The 24,729-nt window shown below is 36.2% G+C and overlaps 1 protein-coding gene across 1 annotated transcript in view; it reads left to right on the top strand.

Moving 5' to 3' along the window:
* The window catches only part of LOC128652625 (guanylate cyclase soluble subunit beta-2-like), a 120,335-nt gene that overhangs the window by 38,427 nt on the left and 57,179 nt on the right, over positions 1-24,729 (top strand). The window contains exons 6-8 of the mRNA XM_053705557.1: positions 4,237-4,464; positions 6,336-6,428; positions 23,969-24,072. Of these exons, the coding sequence (XP_053561532.1) occupies positions 4,237-4,464; positions 6,336-6,428; positions 23,969-24,072 (425 nt within the window). The remainder of the gene's footprint in view (positions 1-4,236; positions 4,465-6,335; positions 6,429-23,968; positions 24,073-24,729) is intronic.

Here is a 24,729-nt window from a genome sequence, read left to right as displayed (position 1 = left end):
CCGACCCTGTTTTTAACGATATGCTGATGTTGCAAATAAAAGCTATGTTTTAATCATCAAGTCCCAGCTGTTGCTCCTCACTTATTCTGTTCATTCAACTTTGCAAGTAGTCCATGTCTGGTTTCCCCTTTTACTCTTAGGGAGACCCAAGAGCAATTTGCATATAAAAAAAGAAAATAGAGAGATGCAATCTACTGAGACCGAACAAAAGCTTGAAAAAATTATATGCTTGTTCACAAGGCTTATTCAGCAACAAGCTAGAAAAAAACTTATATGCTTGTTCACAAGGTTTTTTCAGCAACAAGCTAGAAAAAACGTATATGCTTGTTCACAAGGGTTATTCAGCAACAAGCTAGAAAAAACATATGCTTGTTCACAAGGCTTATTCAGCAAAAATGAAAAAAATGTAATACATTTTAAATGTGAGCACTTCAAAATGTATTTCAGTTTAAAAAAACAACCTGTTTCTGTTCTGAATAAATCAACATTCCCTTGTCATTCTTTTAGAGGCCGGCCCAACTCCACCAGTACAGAAGATGTGGCTGTCCTTATGAGAATTAGTAGGAAGTACAAATCCAATACTGCAGTATTAGTTTCCATTTAAATCTAAACAGCTTTGACTTAAAGGGACAATGAACCCAATTTTTTTCTTTTGTGATTCAGATAGAGCATGCAATTTTAAGCAACTTTCTAATTTACTGCTATTATCAATTTTTCTTCATTCTCTTGCTTTTTTATTTGAAAAAGAAGGCATCTAAGCTAAGGAGCCAGCCAATTTTTGGTTCAGGACAATGGACAGCATTTGTTTATTGGTGGGTGAATTTATCTACCAATCAGCAAGAACAACCCAGGTTGTTCACCAAAAATGGGCCGGCATCTAAACTTATATTCTTGCTTTTCAAATAAAGATACCAAGAGAATGAAGAAAATGTGATAATAGGAGTAAATTAGAAAGTTGATTAAAATGCCATGCTCTATCTGAATCACAAAAGAAAAAAATTGGGTTCAGTGTCCCTTTAAATTTAGATTCCTATTGCATTCCTGTGTTGATGACACTAAATTATTTCAACTGGCCATAAACCTTCAATTCAAACAAACATTTCAGAGTATCTATTTTATCAGGGATTCTAAAAAACAATAAAAAGTCAATAAAAGCTGGAAATTCTCAACAAACACACTCAAATGAACAGTGCCCCAAGTGGTTACTACTGAGAATTATCTGTCAAAGTTACACCATGAAAGCAACCTTTGTTTTATATATTGTTGCCAAGGACTAGTTATTTAATTTATCAAGAGGAACTGCTCTCTAAAGTGGATTTCTGTACCAAAGAACTGTCTGTCTTTTTATTTAAAGGGAACACATAAATCATGCTGTTTTTTTGTTTGTTTCTTTTTTTCACTCCTTAGGGTAGATTTACCAAAGTTCGAGCGGACATGATTCGCTGTAGCATACGCTGTCGGCATTTCACATTGCACAAGCATTTCTAGTGTAATGCTTGTGCAATGCCGCCCCCTGCTCAATCGCAGCCAATCGGCTAGCAGGGGCTGTCAATCATCCCGATTGGATCGGGATGATTTCAGTCTGCCACCTTGTTAAGAAAAATTTATAAACACATTGCATTATATTTATAGAAAACCAGATATGAATCAAATAATACACACTTATGCTGTTACAATATTCTTTACAAAGCAAACCAAATGTACCTTTAGAATTAACCTTATTCACAACTGAATTGCATTACATCATCACAATGAAATACCAAAGTATGGGCCACTAACTTTCAGACCAGCACAAATAAACTACTTAGCCTACAATTTATCCTTTATAACTCCAATTAAAAACATCAGAAATTATATATATTATCAGTGCAAATAACCAACTCCTATGCCAATTTCTCTGAGCTGAAATAAACTCTTTAGCAGCAATAAGGCAAATTCTAAAATATATGTATATATATATATATATATATATATATATATATATATATATATAGCAAATAACTTAATACACCCCAGAGATAATTTACTCTTAATAATAATAAGCCTGCCTTAGAAATATGCAACACAAAGGACCTTTACCTAGCAAACAATTAATTACTTACATAGCATACAAAAGACTAGCTTAAAAATACACAGGGCTGTGAATATGAGTTTAAAATACAAAGTGCCCTTTTAAATTTACTAACTGCAATTTAGTTATAATTACCAAATACCTTTGATTTAAATATTATATATATATTTATCAATCGCATATACTTCACCAAAAATATCCAAATCAATATTTCAGCTTCCAGAACTTCTTGTTTCACCTCATATGAATAAGGGTATTGCAATATGGATAATAAAATGTAGCCCACTTTTGCTTATAGTGACTGTGTTCCAAGGCGGCAGTTTTTTAGTCAAAAGTTCAGCAAATAGTCAGCCCGTCATCCTCTTGCATTGAGGTTATATCACGTGATAATCCCCTCCCTTTATTATTCTAATCATCAGTGAAACGATATGATAGGCCCTCGGACCTTGTCTGTGATTTGCCCTTGCGGAGCTTGTCTCTGATTCGCCCTTGGATCTGAACATCTCATGGGTTATTTTGGGAAACCCCACCCGAGCAGCCAAATGCCTCTTGGCTGCAACACTGCTTCTGATCTATAGGTGGCAGCAGACACCCAGTAATGCAGCCCCACCATCAAATATTGCTAAACATTCTAATTATTTAACCTTTAAAATGTGTATCCAACATATTATAATCTCTTGTATTAATAAATCATATGTTTCATACATGGTCTGCACAGTGTCATTTTCTCTGATGATTTTAAGACCAAACGGTAAAATATTCCACTTATAATATATTAAAATGCATTTAAAAATCATATTTTCTATGAAACGATTTAAAAGGATTATAATACCTTCATCATGGATTCAATCACTTTCTCAGTTATCATCCTAATATCGCATACATACCTTGAGTTCAGCAATCAGATGTCATTTTCATATAATTATATATATATATTGGATTACTATCCCATATAGATTAATATTTCATATCTGTATAATTCTTTTTGAGTGTATAAAACATATGATATTATTTAAAGTGCCAATTATATATGTACTTATTAGATGCCTGAAAAATATAAAGAAATAGGTTATTAACATTGGACATTTTAAATTGACTGTATTGCTATTTATTAAATTCAGCATATACATCCGCATGTGTCCCTTAGATTCTGGTATTGTATTGTATCTCAATTGGAATGCAGTATATTTCATATTTCTAATAAATTTTGAATGCATGAAACACCAGATGCAGGTCTGAAATGAAAGAAATAATGTTGTTAAAAATGTCAAACATTTATACATCTATTTGCAGTTATTCATTTAATTTATTACAAAACTGGAATGCACCTCTCAGATCAATGAAGTTGTACATTTTTATACAGTATTGAAAATTATCCCAGTTGTATTTTAAAATTAATTTAACAGCCACAATTCAATATATGTTTCTGCTTGGCTAAATTTTCATCTAGACGAAATGTCTAGAATTTATGGATTCAACACAAGAGGGATAATTTAACACATAGGTGATATTTAGTAATTTCTTCAGCTAAACTGTTTTTTTCTGAATCTAATTAAGCTTCAAAAGAAATCGTCAGACATCATGTCTGTTGGCATATGCTTCTCTCAGATCAGAAAGAATTTGTGAGATCAATTTGATCAGATCTTCCACCAAAACACAGACTATTGGCTCCATCAACCCAGGGGTTTGTGCTGGTTAATGAGACAGATGCTTTCTTTTGAACTCTTAGATGCTATGTTAATCAGGAGAAAGTATCTCATGTCTGATCTCAGATTTGGAATACACAAAATGTATTCAGTGATAAAATGAGCATGCTCATACTTACTATTTGAGAGATTTCATACTTATTTTATCTTATTATATATATATATATATATATATATATATATATATATATATATATATATATATATATATATATATATATATATATATATATGTATTGTCCACTGACATTTACAGATACCCTGACATTGCGGACCAGAAATGATGGAGCACAGATGCAGCATCTGCTGCTTAATAAATGGACCCCTTTATGTTAATTTGTTCACAATGTAATTTCTTTTACAAAACACAGAAATATAGTACAATAATTAATTGTAACCCACAAACACATATACTTGGATGAAATTTTTGTTTTGTTTTTAATTATTTTTGTCTCACAGGGATAATTGAGTCAGTTGCAAAAGACTTCTTTGACAGTGAAGTAACTATGCAGATTATTTATCAAAGTGAAGAACATGAACGAACAGGAAAAAAGGAACATGTTATATTTGAAGTCTCACAGACTACAAAAGACCACAAGAGAAAACTGTCCCAGCACCTGAACTCACCAGCTCAAACCTATCTCTATAACAATCAGGTACTAACCATGATGTATTCAAATAATATGAGCTTTTCTGTAAATAAAATAGAAGGGGGGGGGGGGGTGAACTTATAATTTGTTAGCAATATTTGCAGGGCTTTAATTTTTTTACAGAGCAGTTCAAGGGTACACCTTTTGAAAATGCTGTTCCTGGTTAACTTAGCTGTGTCCAGTCAGAGGCTGCTTTTAAATTAAATTTGAGAGTCAGTATTGCATTGTCCTAAAAACAGAACATGCAATTTTAAACAAATGTATTATTTACTTCTGTTATCAATTTTCTTTGTTCTTTTTGTCACTTTTGTTGAAAAGCAGCGACTCACTCTCAGGAGCATGCATATGCCTGGATCACTATATGGCAGCAGTTTTTTATCCATTTGCAAGAGCACTAGATGGCACTATTTCCTGCCATATAGTGCTCCAGACACCTACCTAGGTATCTCTTAAACACAGAATATCATGGGAGTGAAGCAAATTGGATTGTAGAAATAAATTGGAAACATTTTTAAAATTGTATGCTCTGTCTGGATCACAAAAGACATTTTTTAGTTTTCATATCCCTTTAAGTTGATGAAGAAAAAAGTGCATATGTGTGCACAACTTATGCTTAAAGTCATACTAATCTCTTTATTATATCAATATATTTATTTTGTTGTGTAATAGAATAGCATACCAGTCTAAACATTTTTAAAACAAAGAAACATCTTGTTTGCTGCAGCTGTTTTTCAACAGCTATACTCTAGCCACCACTTGCCTTATTTGCAGTAGTAAATGATGGCTTGCGTCTGGAGAAGACAAGTCTAGCCACTGTCATATTAGTATATACGGTATTGTTTTGCATATAACATATGTAGCAGGGTTAGCCTTGCAACATCTGCAGTTTGCATTTCCAGAGCTAAATTACATAAAAAGAGGGTGAAATAAATAATGAACGTATTATGCAAAGTTGTTTTACTACACATAGCTAAGCATTTTACAGTAAAATCACAAAGTGTTAACTATCCTTTTAAGTGCTATTTGTCTGATATAGAAAAAGCACATTGCAGATACTCTATGTTAGATGCAACAAAAACAGATGACACTCAACAAATGAACTATGACTGAAAGGGAGATGAAAGTCAATATTAAATGTGCATGACTCAGACATAGCGTGTTATTCTAAGACACTTAAATTCACTTATATTTTCAAATTTACTTTGTTCTCTTATTATCCTTTAGTAAAAAGGAATATTAACATATCCTACAATACTGAGACCGAGCCAGTGATTGGTGGCTACACACATTTGTCTCTTGTCATTGTCTCTCCCACTAACTTACTGTTTTATCCCCTCATTAATAATGTGCACAAATATATTGTATTATGAACACTATTTAATTGAATAACTGCAGATAAATTAAAGGAACATAAAAACAGATTGAGATATGTGCATATCCTAAAAGGGTTAATTAATTAAAAATAGTTTGCATAAAAAAATGTTTAAAAATTGCTGGCAAGTATTTTAAAATAATTTTCAAAAATAAGCAAAATTAATTACATAGCTAAGCTGCCTGGAGCAGCCAACTCCTCCCCTCAGTGTTTAGACACAGGCATTGTATTTCAACTGAGTTCACAGCCTCTTAACAAGCTCCAGCAGATAATCCCTATGCATTTTTGTATTCTAATAACGAAGCAATAGGTATAGATACAGCCATAGAAGGAAATGTGTGGGGGGAGTTAGAGCTTTACAATTCAGAAACTAAAAAGAAAGGGTTAATGGCGAGGCACTGCAGTATAAATTTGCAGATAAAGTAATAAAAGTACATATTATATTATTTTGTCTCTATCCCAACTTGTTTTATGTCCCTTTAAGGCAGAGTAACAGATTAACAAATTACATTTACAGGAGATCTGCAAAGCTGCAGTGAAGAAAAACACAGATAAAAATACTTCACCCCATTATCCAATAAAGAAATCCTACTGGAATATTATCAGGAATATTGTAATGTTTGGAAGAGGTAAGTTATTTGATATAAAGTATTAATGAAAATAAATTGTTTAAATAACAATCTCTTTTTAGAACACGTGAGATGTCTGTGTTTTTTTTAAAGGACATTTATATTTTGTATAAGGTCTAGGCTACACTTGTATGTATGGACAGCAAACATTATGTTCAGCTGGTGCAGTTGTTTTTATTTATTTTTATAGCATTTAAAGGAACATGAAACCCCAAAAATATTTTTCATGATTCAGACAGAGAATACAATTTAAACAACTTTCCAATTTACTTCTATTATCTAATCTCTTTTGTTCTCTTGGTATACTTGAAAAGAATACCTAGGAAGGGTCAGGAGGCTCTGATTGGTGGCTGCACATATATGTCTCATGTTATTGTCTCACCCTATATTCGCAATCCCCCTACATCGCCACTAATAATAAAAGTATTAACCCCCAAACCGACAACCCCCCACAACGCAATATGCCTAATTAAACTATTAAACCCTAATCCGCCATTCACCCACATCGCAATCTCCCTAATATATGTATTAACCCCTAACCCTCCATTCACCCACATCGCAATCTCCCTAATATATGTATTAACCCCTAACCTTCCATTCACCCACATCGCAATCTCCCTAATATATGTATTAACCTGAGGATTGAATTCAAGGTACACATTTAACTATGGGGTACCTTGCATTCCTATTGGCTGATTTGGATCTTCAAATTCAAGTCAGCCAATAGGATGAGGGATTGGCTGATTTGAACAGTCAATAGGATTTCAGTAGCTCTCATCCTATTGGCTGATTTAAATTTGAAGACTCAAATCATCCAATAGAAATGCAAGGAAACACATAATAAAACGCGTACCTTGAATTCAATCCTCAGTGTGCGGCGGTGATAGTACGAAGAGGATCCCCATGCTTGATGGCTCCACTGTCGCCAGTCTTCTGTTCCGCGCTCATCTCCGATCCGTGTTGGCTTGGTCCTGGATGAAGATAGAAGACATCGCCGTGATGGAAGAAGATATGGCGGCTTGGAAGAAGACTTTCTCCACTGGACTTCAGGAACGGTGAGTACCTATTTGGGGGTTAGAGTTAGGATTTTATTTTTTATTTTTTTTTTGCTTTTTTTAGAATAGGGATTTTGGGCACTGTAAAAGAGCTGAATGCCCTTTTAAGGGCAATGCCCATACAAATGCCCCTTTAGGGGCAATGGGTAGCTTAGGTTTTTTAGTGTTAGTTTTTTTGCACATGCGTTAGGTGTTAGGTAATATTTTCAGACAGTTACAGGAGTTACGGTACTGCCTATGTGTGGCGAGGTGAAAATAGAGTAAAATGTCTCAATTTTCGCCGTGTAGGGGGTGTTAGGTTTAGGGGTTAATAGTTTCATTTAGTGTTTTGCGATGTGGTAGGCCGGTGCTTAGGGGTTAATGAATTTAGTGTTTGTGATGTGGGAGGCCAGGGGTTTAGGGGTTAATTGGTTTAGTTTAGTGTTGGAGATGTGGGGGGCCGGCGGTTTAGGGGTTAATAGTTTTTTTTATAGTAGTAACAATGTGGGGGGCCGGCGGTTTAAGGGTTAATCAACAGTAAAACATAATACGTTATCTCAAAGGGGGATGCTTCACACCTTTTAGAATATACTAAAATGTACCTTGTTCTCTGTTATGAAAAAGGAAATTTTTTAACACCCTTTCAATGAAAGTTTTTGGACTAATAAATATGTTTGTGCAAATAGTAATAATTTATAAGACATAATTTCAGTTTTCATGGACCCATTTGAAACTAGCAGGACACACAAGGTTCCCTGCCCATCCATGTTTAAGGCTAGTGAGGCAGAACCTTTCTCCTGCTTATAACATTGCCTGAGAACAGAACTTGTCACTCATCCCAAAGAACCCAGCCCAGGATGAATTAACTGGGTTAGCAGTGGTCTTAAGGTTGCTGCTATTGCAGGATCCCATGCCTGATCTTGCAGCACATAAGCTCTGAAACACAGCCTGATAAATAAAATGTCAGAAGGTTCTCTTGATTTCTTTACAAATCATATAAATTAAAAATATTCCTCTCACACGCTTCTTAAAGGGGCATTGTACACTAGATTTTTCTTTGCATAAAGGTTTTGTAGATGATCCATTTATATAGCCCATCTGGGGTGTTTTGTAACAATGTATAGTTTTTTGGTTTTTTTTAAATAACATTGGGGCCTAGTTATCAAGCCGTCAACCTCAAATACGCTGGAATTCCGCAGCGTATTTGTGGCGAGGCTGATTCGCCTTAGTTATCAAAGGCTAGAGACCGGCAAAAGTAGAATTTTGTGACGTAAACTTCGATCCGCCGGACTCAGTCCGACACAGATCGATTCTTACGTCACTACAGATGTTCCGCACACAAGTGCGGCACAATCTGACTACTTTTGCTAGTTATCAAAAAACTAGCAGGTACGCTCGGCACTTTTCCGGCCCAGCGTACCTGGTTTTCAATCCGCCACCCTGGAGGCGGCGGATCCCATAGGAATCAATGGGAGTCTGACCATAGCGAAAGTACAAGTTCGCTGCTGCCCGACATCCCATTGATTTCTATGGGAGATGTCTGCACCTAACACCCTAACATGTACCCCGAGTCTAAACACCCCTAATCTGTCCCCCCTATACCGCCGCAACTAAATAAAGTTATTACCCCCTAAACCGCCGCTCCCGGAGCCCACCGCAAGCTACTCTATACATATTAACCCCTAAACCGCCGCTCCCGGAGCCCACCGCAAGCTACTCTATACATATTAACCCCTAAACCGCCGCTCCCGGAGCCCACCGCAAGCTACTCTATACATATTAACCCCTAAACCGCCGCTCCCGGAGCCCACCGCAACCTATATTAAATTTATTAACCCCTAATCTGCCCCCCCTACACCGTCGCCACCTATAATACATTTATTAACCCCTATCCTGCCCCCCACTACACCGCCGCCACTGTAATAAAATTATTAACCCTTAAACCTAAGTCTAACACTAACCCTAACACCCCCCTAACTTAAATATTAATTAAATAAATCTAAATAATATTTCTATTATTAACTAAATTAATCCTATTTAAAACTAAATACTTACCTTTAAAATAAACCCTAATATAGCTACAATATAAATAATAATTATATTGTAGCTATCTTAGGATTTATTTTTATTTTATAGGTAACTTTCAATTTATTTTAACTAGGTACAATAGCTATTAAATAGTTATTAACTATTTAATAGCTTACCTAGCTAAAATAAAGAGAAATTTACCTGTAAAATAAAAACTAACCTAAGTTACAATTACACCTAACACTACACTATACTTTAATAAATTATTCCTATTTAAAACTAAATACTTACCTGTAAAATAAACCCTAAGATAACTACAATATAATTAATAATTACATTGTAGCTATCTTAGGATTTATATTTATTTTACAGGTAACTTTGTATTTATTTTAGCTAGTTAGAATAGTTATTAAATAGTTATTAACTATTTAATAACTACAAAATATAAATGGGATAGGGAGGCTAGTAAGGCCTAAAGTTTGTATCTTTACCTTAGGCTGAAAGGCAACGCCTAGGTGAGAAAACCTTTTAAGAAGGAAAAAATTATGATGTGCAGACCCTTAAAGTAATTATATATTTATACTTTATAAGAGAGATTCCATAGTAACCGCAATAAGGTTACTACCTATATAGACAGGGATTTCAGCACATCTTTTTAATAAACCGCTGAAACAAATGTCCAGCTCTGCTTAATAGCGGTAGGTGGATACTGCCCTCATTTACCACTCACCTGTAAGCCATCTCAAGAGTATCTCTGATAAACAAAGTAAAAAATGATTAGAACTCATGAACCAATACAACAGAGAAGCGTTGGTTGGGAAATGTCAAAGCACAGATTTAGCTGTACAATTTTATTAATTGGAAATCACATGAAGCAGCATAATAAATAGTCCAACTGTGAGCTAGCTGAACTGACAACACCTCCACTAGTGGGTGGTTACGAGCAAAGCGTAAAATCTGCCACCATAGTGAACCATGAGGATCTATGTCAGTAAAGTAGCCTGCAAGAGCATACACAAAATCACATTAGCAATACATCCATATGTGTGGGAATGTCTCCCAGTATTGTGCACAATACTTAAACAACCAGTAAATAACAGGTTAATTCCAATCTAAATAAATGAAGACTTTTTTGACTGTAAAGGGTAATACCACAACTCCAGTAACAGCGGACACCACCAATATAATTAAAAGTATCAGGCGTCTTGTTATAGTGAATCTGGATCTATGTGCGTATAACCCAATTTTACAGGCTGATTGGATTTTCCATAAAATTAATGGTATGTTAACAATGGTTGCATTTTATCAGGCTATCAAATAGCAAGTAGAGGCTATGGGGAAGAGGATTAACAACTCCAGTATTCAGCGGGCACCACCAATATAAAAAGGTAACAGGTGTCATGAATGTTAGTTTCCCTGGATCTATGTTAACGCTCCCCCAAAGCCTTTTAGTGTTATCTGTCACAGTAAGATAGCAAATACATAAGACGGTTTGATACAATTAAAGTAATAAAGCAGTGTATATTTGACACCCATAGACAGAATTTCAGTTTCCAAAATTCAAATTGTCCTGCAAAGTAAATCCGTGTTTATACACAGTGCATCCAAAACCTTCCGGTATAATAAAGAGTTGCGGACTGATGTGTCAAAGTTAAGACTTTATACTTGTAATACAACTGTATGTTCTGCTTTAGGTGGTAAAATATCCCAGCGTTGTTTCAATGTAAACTGGATCAGCTTGCTTCATTCTCCGTGATCCAAGGTTTTAAACAGCGTGGACGCTAACAGCGATCTGTCCAGCAGACACGTCCACCTCTGCTCCTCACGTCACTGCCGACGCGCGTTTCACCCCCACGTGACTGTCAGTAGTCATAGGGGTTTCCTCAGGGCAAAAGCGAATGCCGATTCTAAAGGCAACCGTATTAAGAACAGCCTTCTTTCGGCTCATAGGTGGATACGGACAGTAATAATAGCCAATAGGAATCCTTAAGTGAGCCGCAGCCTTCTTTTTTGTTTAAAGTAGAGGAAAAAGTGATATATATATATACAGTGAATCAATTTGTTAGTAAACTGAAATAGGTCAATATTTACAAAAAATAGCAGTGTTGAGATCCAATGATCTAGTATCTTTACAAGAAATACTTACACAATGTACCGAACATTAATCAATCAAGGCCTTCAGACTAAATATCAACAGAAGAAATCTGTATATGTAGATAGTCTAAAGATTGGTTCATGTGTATCTAATATGGGAACAAAAGTGTTACTTTTTGGTTTTAATTAGGAAACATCATTAGGGTGCATTGAAATACTTCTGTGTAGTTACATAATTTCATTTTTTATTTTTTGTTTAGTTTAAAAAAAAAAAAATAATAATAGTAAATTTGTTACATAGGATTGAGTACATCTAAAAATCATGATAGTGAGTATATATAAAATCGGAAGGATGGAAATTATTAGGTATAGTTATTAAGGGATGTCAAGTAAGGAACCTTATTTGAGAAATGAAGCAAATTCAAATTTCTCATTAAGTCCTTTAGGCATTACGGTCTGTAACTTGTACATCCATTCAGTTTCCTTCTTGAGAAGTACGTTATCAATATTGCCCCCTCTACCAAAAAGGGAGCATGATTCAATGCCTATTACCCTTAAATCTAAAGGATTGCATTTATGAAATTTCATGAAGTGGAGTGCCACTCCACTTCTTATTTCACCCTCTTCTGCTGCCTTGATGTCGTCTCTGTGTTCAGAGACCCTATCTTTCAACATTTGTCTTGTTTTTCCTACATAGTAGGTCGGGCAGCTACAGGACAGTAGATAGATTACATTCTCAGTTTTACAGTTGATAAACTGTTTAATTTGATAAATGGTGGAAGTTGTGGAAAAAGTTTTTGTACGTACAATAAATTTACAGAACACGCAGTGTCCACATCTATAGCATCCCTTTATTTTTCTGTGTTCCTCCAACCAATCTTTCTCACTTGGACTTTTTATAAAGTGGCTTCTGACCAATTTATCCTTTAGGTTTGGGGCCCTCCTGGGAACCAGAGAGGGTTTATCTCCCACAATTTTTCTTATTGTCTCATCAGCTTTGAGAAACTGCCATTTTTCATCTAAGATGGTGCGGATTTTCTCCCAATGACAGTTAAATTGGGTTACAAAATGCACTTTCGATTCTTCAGTTTTCTGTTTAGACTTATAGAGTAACATATCTCTATCTGTTCTCCTAGCTCTATTTCGAGCATAATTCAGGTTCCGTTTAGAATAACCTCTATTTTCAAATCTGTTAGTCATTTGTATCGCATGTACATCAAATTTGTTTAGGCTTGAGCAGTTACGTCTTAGGCGTAAAAATTGTCCTACAGGGATACCTCTTATTAGGGTTTTTAGGTGGTGACTAGATGCTTCTAAGATATTATTAGTAGCAGTGGCCTTACGGAATATTTCAGTGGCCAGGTTTTTTCCTTCTTTCTTGATTTTTACATCCAAGAAAGTAAGTTCATTAGCATTTAGATCAAAAGTCAAGAAGATGTTATAGCTATTTGTGTTAAGCACCTTAACGAATTATTTTAGAGAGTCTTCTGTCCCCCTCCAAAGGAGGAAGACATCGTCCACATACCGTAACCATATAAGGACGTGTTCTTCAATCCAATTTTGTAATTCATTGAACACTGTTTCAGTTTCCCATAGACCAAGGTGGAGGCAAGCATAGGATGGGGCACATGTTGCCCCCATCGCTGTGCCTCTGATTTGCTTGTAGAATTTTTTTATCAAATGAGAATACGTTATTTTTCAACACAAATTCAAGTAGCGTTAACACAAACTCTGTGTGTTTTTGGTATGCTGGACCTCGACTTTCCAAAAAGAATCTCGCTGCTCTTAGACCCACATTATGTGGGATTGAAGAGTAAAGCCCTTCCACATCCAGGGAGACCAGGATTGTATCCTGCTCTACTTCTAGGCCGTCCAGCTTCCTAAGTAGGTCACTGGTGTCCTTCACGTAGGAGGTCAGAGTGAGTAGAAATGGTTTCAAAAACTGATCAACGTAGTTCCCCAGGTTCTCAGTAATGCTCCCAATGCCCGAGATAATAGGTCTCCCGGGAGGTTCTCGTAAGTTTTTATGCAATTTGGGAATGCAATAGAATACTGGAACTCTGGGGAACTTCGTATATAGATATCTCCATTCACTTTTACTAATAATGCTGTTTTTTCTTGCATCATTTAGTAGGTGTAGGAGATTGGCTTATATTGATTCAATGGGATTGATTGGTAACAGTTGATATTGTTCTTTATTTCTTAATTGTTTTTGAACTTCTTTTATGTAAAAAAGACTCCTCCATAATGACTAGGTTACCCCCTTTGTCCGCCTGCTTTATAATGATTCCTGATTTGTTCATCAATTCTGACAGGGCTCGCCTTTCATTAAAATTAAGGTTATTTTTGCTTCTACCATGAAAGGTAATTTTATTAATTTCCCGTTCTACCTCTTTAACAAAGAGATGTACCACAGGAACTAGCATTAGGGGGGGCATGTATTCAGATTTTCTTTTTAAACCTGAGTCAATTGGTACTGTAAGGCTTGTCTGTTGCCTTTCTTGAGTCTCCAGAATGGGGATATCATCTGGAGGTTCATTAGAATCAAGTAATTGTACAAGATTAGAGATAGCTAAAGTATCTTCTTTATCAATGTTGCCTTCAACACAATCTAAATCAGAAGTGTTGGTTTGTCTCCCTCTCATTATGGAAGACAAAACTACCTTGCGAGCAAAGAGATTAAGATCTTTTATCACAGTAAATTTATCCAATGGGTTTGTTGGACAAAACGTTAAGCCCTTTTTTAGAAGGCTTATATGGGCGTTGTTAAGAGGGAAAGAGGATAAGTTAACTATTTGTAATTCATCATTACTATTATTGGGGGGATCTATCAATAGTCCCCCCTGTGTAGTCTCGACAGGTTCTCATCCTCGACCCTACTCCTCTCCTCATATTCCTCCCCCTTCTCTGGGGTCTGCCCCGTTCTCTGGGTAGATCCTGGGGGTTTAGATTTAGTTCTGTGTCTTTTCCTCCCTCCTCATTTCCTTTCTTTTAAAACTTGTCCTTTTGCCCCCTCGTTTTTTGATAATTTATTATCCCCTTCCGCATCAGAACAGTCTGTCCCTGAATCATAGGAATTTTTATTTAAGTAGTAAGTATATACTTGGTTTCTTTTATAATCGTCTTGGTCACGACCCAATTTCCTACATTTTCTTTGCTTGATTTCTTGTTGTAATTTAGAAACTAAGTCTTTTGTTTCTTCATTTAGTTTTGAGAATTTTGAGTCTCCCTCGAATGAATTGACTACTCTTAGAGCTTCGTCTATTTCAATTTTAATTTTATCCAATTTTTTAATATCCTTATTAACCATTTTTGCATCAGGTCAAGAGAGCACTCTGAAAGTCTCTCATTCCAGTCCTCCAGGAAGTTCTCTCCTTCCTCATCATCATCCCTCATATGCATACCTGGGTCTAGATGTAATCATAATCCCCTAGGTACAATTTTTTGTTTTATATAGTTTTCTAGGCTATATTTCTCAGCTCTCATTCTTATTTGTTTTGTTAATAGGTTTTTGTATTTTTTAAAAGCCCCATAGATGTTGGTATTATCATCTCCATCAAGATTAATATTGTGCTGAAGGGATTCACCTAATTCGGCTTCCCATTGTTCATCCAATACAACAAAAGCCATATTTAGAACTTTACTCAATCCTCTGATTTTAAATTGGTTATAACAGAAGATTTCTTTAAGTTAATATATATGTCACCCAAAATGATATTAGACCATCTATTGTTTAGAGAGAAGACTCCAGGAGGGACACAGGTATGTAGGTAAACGAAAAAAGTAAACACTAACTGATTGTATCCTATGAGAATATTTTCCCTTTACCGATACAATATATTGAATTTTATTCTCAAAAAATTAATAAAAGATAAGTAGAAATTATTATTACCAGACTCACCTAATAGGAAAGTACAGTAGGTGTCCACCAAGTAGACTTTAAATTGTATTCAAAATATAAATGGGATAGGGAGGCTAGTAAGGCCTAAAGTTTGTATCTTTACCTTAGGCTGAAAGGCAACGCCCAGGTGAGAAAACCCTTTATAAAGGAAAAAAATATGATGTGCAGACCCTTAAAGTAATTATATATTTATGCTTTATAAGAGAGATTCCATAGTAACCGCAATAAGGTTACTACCTATATAGACAGGGATTTCAGCACATCTTTTTAATAAACCGCTGAAACAAATGTCCAGCTCTGCTTAATAGCGGTAGGTGGATACTGCCCTCATTTACCACTTACCTGTAAGCCATCTCAAGAGTATCTCTGATAAACAAAGTAAAAAATGATTAGAACTCATGAACCAATACAACAGAGAAGCATTGGTTGGGAAATGTCAAAGCACAGATTTAGCTGTACAATTTTATTAATTGGAAATCACATGAAGCAGCATAATAAATAGTCCAACTGTGAGCTAGCTGAACTGACAACACCTCCACTAGTGGGTGGTTACGAGCAAAGCGTAAATCTGCCACCATAGTGAACCATGAGGATCTATGTCAGATAAGTAGCCTGCAAGAGCATACACAAAATCACATTAGCAATACATCCATATGTGTGGGAATGTCTCCCAGTATTGTGCACAATACTTAAACAACCAGTAAATAACAGGTTAATTCCAATCTAAATAAATGAAGACTTGTTTGACTGTAAAGGGTAATACCACAACTCCAGTAACAGCGGACACCACCAATATAATTAAAGGTATCAGGCGTCTTGTTATAGTGAATCTGGATCTATGTGCGTATAACCCAATTTTACAGGCTGATTGGATTTTCCATAAAATTAATGGTATGTTAACAATGGTTGCATTTTATCAGGCTATCAAATAGCAAGTAGAGGCTATGGGGAAGAGGATTAACAACTCCAGTATTCAGTGGGCACCACCAATATAAAAAGGTAATAGGTGTCATGAATGTTAGTTTCCCTGGATCTATGTTAACGCTCCCCCAAAGCCTTTTAGTGTTATCTGTCACAGTAAGATAGCAAATACATAAGATGTTTTGATACAATTAAAGTAATAAAGCAGTGTATATTTGACACCCATAGACAGAATTTCAGTTTCCAAAATTCAAATTGTCCTGCAAAGTAAATCCGTGTTTATACACAGTGCATCCAAAACCTTCCGGTATAATAAAGAGTTGCGGACTGATGTGTCAAAGTTAAGACTTTATACTTGTAATACAACTGTATGTTCTGCTTTAGGTGGTTAAATATCCCAGCGTTGTTTCAATGTAAACTGGATCAGCTTGCTTCATTCTCCGTGATCCAAGGTTTTAAACAGCGTGGACGCTAACAGCGATCTGTCCAACAGACACGTCCACCTCCGCTCCTCACATCACTGCCGACACGCGTTTCACCCCCCACGTGACTGTCAGTAGTCATAGGGGTTTCCTCAGGGCAAAAGCGGATGCCGATTCTAAAGGCAACCGTATTAAGAACAGCCTTCTTTCGGCTCATAGGTGGATACGGACAGTAATAATAGCCAATAGGAATCCTTAAGTGAGCCGCAGCCTTCTTTTTTGTTTAAAGTAGAGGAAAAAGTGATATATATATATACAGTGAATCAATTTGTTAGTAAACTGAAATAGGTCAATATTTACAAAAAATAGCAGTGTTGAGATCCAATGATCTAGTATCTTTACAAGAAATACTTACACAATGTACCGAACATTAATCAATCAAGGCCTTCAGACTAAATATCAACAGAAGAAATCTGTATATGTAGATAGTCTAAAGATTGGTTCATGTGTATCTAATATGGGAACAAAAGTGTTACTTTTTGGTTTTCATTAGGAAACATCATTAGGGTGCATTGAAATACTTCTGTGTAGTTACATAATTTCATTTTTTATTTTTTGTTTAGTTTTTAAAAAAATAAAATAAAAAAATAATAGTAAATTTGTTACATAGGATTGCCAATCAGCCAATCAGATTGAGTTTGCATTCTATTGGCTGATCGAAACAGCCAATAGAATGCAAGCTCAATCTGATTGGCTGATTGGATCAGCCAATCGGATTGAAATTGAATCTGATTGGCTGATTCAATCAGCCAATCAGATTTTTCCCACCTTAATTCCGATTGGCTGATAGAATCCTATCAGCCAATCGGAATTGAGGGGACGCCATCTTGGATGACGTCCCTTAAAGGAGCCTTCATTCGTTGGTAGTCCATCGGTAAAGAAGGATTTTCCGCGTCGGTGGGATGACGATTCAAGACCCCGCTTGGAAAATGACATCGCCTGGATAGAAGACTTCTTCAGCGCCTCTTGGAAGATGACATCGGCCGGATGGAAGACTTTTTCAGCGCCGCTTGGAGGATCACTTCATCGGATGGAAGATTTCTTCAGCGCCGCTTGGAGGATAACTTCTGCCATTCCGGGTCTCCTCTTTGGTTCCATCGCTGCTCGGCTGAGTGAAGACGACTAAAGGTAGGATAATCTTCAGGGGATTAGTGTTAGGTTATTTTAAGGGGGTTTGGGTTAGATTAGGGGTATGTGGGTGGTGGATTTTAATGTTGGGGGGGGGTTGTATTTTTCTTTTACAGGCAAAAGAGCTGAATTCTTTGGGGCATGCCCCACAAATGGCCCTTTTAAGGGCTGGTAAGGTAAAAGAGCTTTGAACTTTTTTAATTTAGAATAGGGTAGGGCATTTTTTTATTTTGGGGGGGTTTGTTATTTTATTAGGGGGCTTAGATTAGGTGTACGTAGCTTAAAATTGTTGTAATATTTTTAAAATGTTTGTAACCTATTTTTTTTATTTTTTGTAACTTAGCTTTTTTAATTTTTTGTACTTTAGTTAGTTTATGTAATTGTATTTAATTGTAGTTATTTGTAGGTAATTTATTTAATTAATTTAATGATAGTGTAGTGTTAGGTTTAATTGTAACTTAGGTTAGGATTTATTTTACAGGTAATTTTGTATTTCTTTTAGCTAGGTAGTTATTAAATAGTTAATAACTATTTAATAACTATTCTAACTAGCTAAAATAAATACAAAGTTACCTGTAAAATAAAAATAAATCCTAAGATAGCTAAAATATAATTATTATTTATATTGTAGCTATATTAGGGTTTATTTTAAAGGTAAGTATTTAGTTTTAAATAGGAATAATTTATTTAAGTATAGTGTAGTGTTGGGTGTAATTGTAACTTAGGTTAGTTTTTATTTTACAGGTTAATTTCTCTTTATTTTAGCTAGGTAAGCTATTAAATAGTTAATAACTATTTAATAGCTATTGTACCTAGTTAAAATAAATTGAAATTTGCCTGTAAAATAAAAATAAATCCTAAGATAGCTACAATATAATTATTATTTATATTGTAGCTATATTAGGGTTTATTTTAAAGGTAAGTATTTAGTTTTAAATAGGATTAATTTAGTTCATAATAGAAATATTATTTAGATTTATTTAATTAATATTTAAGTTAGGGGGGTGTTAGGGTTAGTGTTAGACTTAGGTTTAGGGGTTAATAAATTTATTACAGTGGCGGCGGTGTAGTGGGGGGCAGGATAGGGGTTAATAAATTTATTTTAGGTGGCGACGGTGTAGGGGGGGCAGGATAGGGGTTAATAGGTATAATGTAGGTGGCAGCGGTGTCCGGGAGCGGCGGTTTAGGGGTTAATACATTTATCAGAGTTGCGACAGGGTCTAGGAGTGGCGGTTTAGGGGTTAATACATTTATTTAGTTGCGGGGGGCTCCGGGGGCGCCGGTATAGGGGGTAGAACAGTGTAGTTTAGTGTGAGTGCTTAGTTACAGGCTAGCAATAAAGCTGGGAAAAAGCCGAAGAGCAGCGAGATCGAATGAGTGATAACTCTCACAGTCCGCTGCTCATCGCCCCGTACTTGGTGTGCGGCTTTTTCACAGCTTTATTTGATAACTTAGGCGAAAATTTTCAGGTCCGCGGCGGCGATGTGAGGCGAGCTTAGGCGGGAAAGTTGACACGTTGATAACTACCCCCCATTGTCTGATTTTCAGACTCCTAACCAATATGCAGGGGAGGGGGGAGAGCCTGCTCTTCCTGCTTTCTCAGCCCTATTCTAGTGGTTGTCCCAGCCTAACCTCATCAACAGTGCTAAATTGGGAGCTTCTACGTACATTTTTAAAAGTTTTTATACTGGATTTTAATAACAGTATCTGAGCATATTTTCTTTATAGTAGTGTCTATTACATGTAGATATATGAAAATTGGTGTATACTGTCCCTTTAATCTCAAATACATCTTGCTTGGTCCTTTAAAAAAATAAAGCCTGTTACCTTTTATGGAATTATCTATGTCACATTAACATACACTAGTTTTATGCACTAGTCATTTTCCTGCTTGGAGAGAAATTATAATGCAGACTTTCCAGGGGCTGAACTCACTGAATGCTATAAGAAAAAGGACAGAACCAGAATGTCCCATAAATGAGAAATGCTTCCATGAATCTCCCCACTCCTATGAGATGATCTAAAATAATCCTACAGCACTGGACAGTCAAATTTTGCTATACTTCTCTGCATTTCTGTATGTGAAGGAGAGACCAGCCCAGTGCATTATAGCACTGGATGACATGAGAGTTTTGTTACACTTAAACTTTGTGCTTTGTATTTTATATTACTTTACACTTCAGATTGGATCCTTTCAGTATGGTTATATTTATACTTTTGCTCTTTCTCTTTTGTATTTTAATGCATTTCAATTTAAAATTTAGATGCATCATTGATTTTATAAATTCTGATTATGTTTTGAAAGTTTCTGTGTTAAGAATTAGGATCAAACTTTGTATATTTCTGTGTATCTTTTACAAATTTACATTGCAGTTTTTATTTGCTAGGCATGTGCATTTATTTCATTACAAATACAAATTCATTAGCGAAACAAATATCTGAACGAATGCAACACGAAATTTAAAGAAAACTAATAAATACTGAGGAAATTCGGCAGTATTTATTCTTTACCTTTAAATTACCTTACGGCTAGATTTAGAGTTTTGCGGCCAAAGGGGTGCGTTAGCTACGCGTGTTTTTTTCCCCCGGCACCTTTTAAATAACGCTGGTATTTAGAGTTCTCTGAAGGGCTGCGTTAGGCTCCAAAAAGGGAGCGTAGAGCATAATTTACCGCCACTTCAACTCTAAATACCAGCGTTGCTTACGATAGCGGCCAGCTTGAAAAATGTGCTTGTGCACGATATCCCCATAGGACACAATGGGGCAGTTTGAGCTGAAAAAAAACCTAACACCTGCAAAAAAGCATGAGGCTCCTAACGCAGCGCCATTGTTTCCTACGGGGAAACACTTCCTAAATCTGCACCTAACACCCTAACATGAACGCCGAGTCTAAACACCCCTAACCTTACACTTATTAACCCATAATCTGCCGCCCCCGCTATCGCTGACACCTGCATTTTATTATTTACCCCTAATCTGCCGCTCCGTACACCGCCGCCACCTACATTATACCTATGTACCCCTAATCTGCTGTCCCTAACATCGCCGACACCTATATTATATTTATTACCCCCTAATCTGCCCCCCCCCCCATGTCGCTGCTACCTTACCTACACTTATTAACCCCTAATCTGCCGACCGGACCTCGCCGCTACTCTAATAAATGTATTAACCCCTAAAGCTAAATCTAACCCTAACACCCCCCTAAGTTAAATATAATTTTTATCTAACGAAATAAATTAACTCTTATTAAATAAATTATTCCTATTTAAAGCTAAATACTTACCTGTAAAATAAACCCTAATATAGCTACAATATAACTAATAATTACATTGTAGCTATTTTAGGATTTATATTTATTTTACAGGCAACTTTGTATTTATTTTAACTAGGTACAATAGCTGTTATTAACTATTTAATAGCTACCAAGTTAAAATAATTACAAAATTACCTGTAAAATAAATCCTAACCTAAGTTACAATTAAACCTAACACTACACTATCAATAAATAAATTAACTAAACTACCTACAAGTACCTACAATTAAATCAACTAAACTAAATAACAAAAAACCCCACTAAATTACAAAAAATAAAAAAAGAATACAAGAATTTTAAACTAATTACACCTACTCTAAGCCCCCTAAAAAAATAGCAAAGCCCCCAAAATAAAAAAATGCCCTACCCTATTCTAAAATAAAAAGTTAACAGCTCTATTACCTTACCAGCCCTTAAAAGGGCCTTTTGCGGGGCATGCCCCAAAGAAAACAGCTCTTTTACCTGTAAAAAAAACATACAATACCCCCCCAACATTACAACCCACCACCCACATACCCCTAATCTAACCCACCCAAACCCCCCTTAAAAAACCTAACACTAAGCCCGTGAAGATCTTCCTACCTTATCTTCACCCAGCCGGGTATCACCGATCCGTCCAGAAGAGGGTCCGAAGTCTTCATCCTATCCGGGCAGAAGAGGACATCCGGACCGGCAGACATCTTCATCCAGGCGGCATCTTCTATCTTCTTCCATCCGGCGCGGAGCGGGACCATCTTGAAGCAGCCGACGCGGAGCCATCCTTCTTCACTGACGGACTAACGACGAATGAAGGTTCCTTTAAATGACGTCATCCAAGATGGCGTCCCTCGAATTCCGATTGGCTGATAGGATTCTATCAGCCAATTGGAATTAAGGTAGGAAAAATCTGATTGGCTGATTGAATCAGCCAATCAGATTGAGCTCGCATTCTATTGGCTGATCGGAACAGCCAATAGAATGCGAGCTCAATCTGATTGGATCAGCAAATCGGATTGAACTTGAATCTGATTGGCTGATTCAATCAGCCAATCAGATTTTTCCTACCTTAATTCGGATTGGGTAGGTAGGTAGCGGCGACGTTGGGAGGGGCAGATTAGGGGTTAATAAATATTATGTAGGTGTCAGCGATATTAGGGGCAGCAGAATAGGGGTACATAGGGATAATGTAGGTGGCGGCGGTGTGTGGTCGGCAGTTTAGGGGTTAAAAAAATGTATTATAGTGGCGGCGATGTGGGGGGACCTCGGTTTAGGGGTACATAGGTAGTTTATGGGTGTTAGTGTACTTTAGAGCACAGTAGTTAAGAGCTTTATGAACCGGCGTTAGCCCATAAAGCTCTTAACTCCTGACTTTTTTCTGCGGCTGGAGTTTTGTCGTTAGAGTTCTAACGCTCACTTCAGCCAAGACTCTAAATACCGGCGTTAGGAAGATCCCATTGAAAAGATAGGATACGCAATTGGCGTAAGGGGATCTGCGGTATGGAAAAGTTGCGGCTGGAAAGTGAGCGTTAGACCCTTTCCTGACTGACTCTAAATACCAGCGGGTGGCCAAAACCAGCGTTAGGACCCCTTAACGCTGGTTTTGACGGCTAATGCAGAACTCTAAATCTAGGCGTCAGGGTTTAAAAAGACTTACCTATAGCACGCTGGATAACCAATTTAATCCAACACTTGTTTACAGAGCCCTGGATTAATTCTTCAATTAGCATGGCCTTGGGCTCTGTGAAGAAGGGTTCGGATTAGTGCGGCTCTCCAGAGCACTGTAGGTAAGTATTGTAACACTACAGGTGAACTTTTTCAGCTGTAGCAAAGGAACATTTACAGTGAAAACAAATGTAAATGTTTCATGAATATTTAGTATTCATTTAGTCCAAAACTAAATGAATAGCTAATAGTGCGGCAGCCGAATATTTGGCTAATTATTTTTTCTGAATATTCAACCCCAAATTTTCACCCATGAGCACCTCTAGTATTTGCTCTAAAACTGACAGCTTCAGAAAGTGGGACACAGGAATTCCCTGGACTAAACAGGGAATGCGTGAAGCTCTCTCACAGTTCTTATTAAATGCTGTAAACAGTTTACACATGCTGTTCTCACTGAATTATCTTGCCAGCTGTATGCAGGGGAAGTTTGCTCAAAATGTATAATACACTTATTTAACTGACAGAAAAGTAATATATATTAAACTAATGGCAAAAACAAGTTAAATTGTAGTGAACACATTTAATTTTCATTTGCTGCACACAGATGGGTCATACATTATGCAGGAGGAGTGATGCCACTACTGATTGCATGACCCACTTGGTCCCCATAGTGATCTGGGCACAGTCTCAATTGAGAGCTCTGAGACCCCTGTAGTTACACCTCTTCTTTGTGGTATTTAAGGACAACACCCACTGCTCTGTCAATAGACAATGACAAACTCACTAACATGAAGCAAAAAGTAGTTATTTTCTGCACGGGTGACATTTATTTTTGTTTAAACTGCAAAAACTTTTTAACATTTTAAAATGTACTTTTTATATAAACAATTCAAAATTAGTTTTGCTCCTTCACATTATCTCATTTGATATTGGATTATTTAATTTTAATACTTTGCTTTTGAATTTATTAATTATGGAAAACTATGTATTTTTAGGACATTTGTTTAATTCCTTCCGACCGGTTTACCCCGATAAACTATGGGTGGATGAGAAATCTTTCTGCAATGAGTTTCCTTTCCATATAGTGTTTGACAAACAAGTAAGTACAATATTTGTTCACATTTACTTGTGATAGATGTACATCATTATACTGTGACAGTAAATGCAAGTGACAAATTCAAAGCCTTTTAAATTAATTAGCAAATATTTCTAATGTTTTTTGAAGTATGTAAGGTCATCAGACAGACTGCATAAACAATCCTTGCCAACAGTATTCCAGCTCAGATATGATTAAAGGGACATTAAACCCAATTTTTTTCTTTCATAATTCAGACAGATAATACAATTTTAAACAACATTCCAATTTACTTCTATTATCTAATTTGCTTCATTCTTTAGATATCCTTTGTTAAAGAAATAGCAATGCCCACCGGCGAGCCAATCACAGGAGGCATCTATGTGCAGCCACCAATCAGAAGCTACTGAGCCTATCTAGATATGCTTTTCAGGAAAGAATATCAAGAGAATGAAGCAAATTAGATAATAGAAGTAAATTAGAAAGTTGTTTAAAATGGTATTCTCTATCTGAATCATGAAAGAAAAAAATTGGGTTTAGTGTCCCTTTAAGGAGGCAACTCCGAAACGTCACTTTTATTCATGTTAATCTGTTTCTAATAAAGTGAACTTTTTATATATAGTGCTGTTGAGCGACCTTTATATTATTGAATTATTGTTTGGGGGATTTTGGCAAACGACC

The sequence above is a fragment of the Bombina bombina genome, chromosome 3, assembly GCF_027579735.1.
Source record: "Bombina bombina isolate aBomBom1 chromosome 3, aBomBom1.pri, whole genome shotgun sequence".
Lineage (NCBI taxonomy): Eukaryota > Metazoa > Chordata > Amphibia > Anura > Bombinatoridae > Bombina > Bombina bombina.
This window is presented reverse-complemented; position numbering and strand designations above follow the sequence as displayed.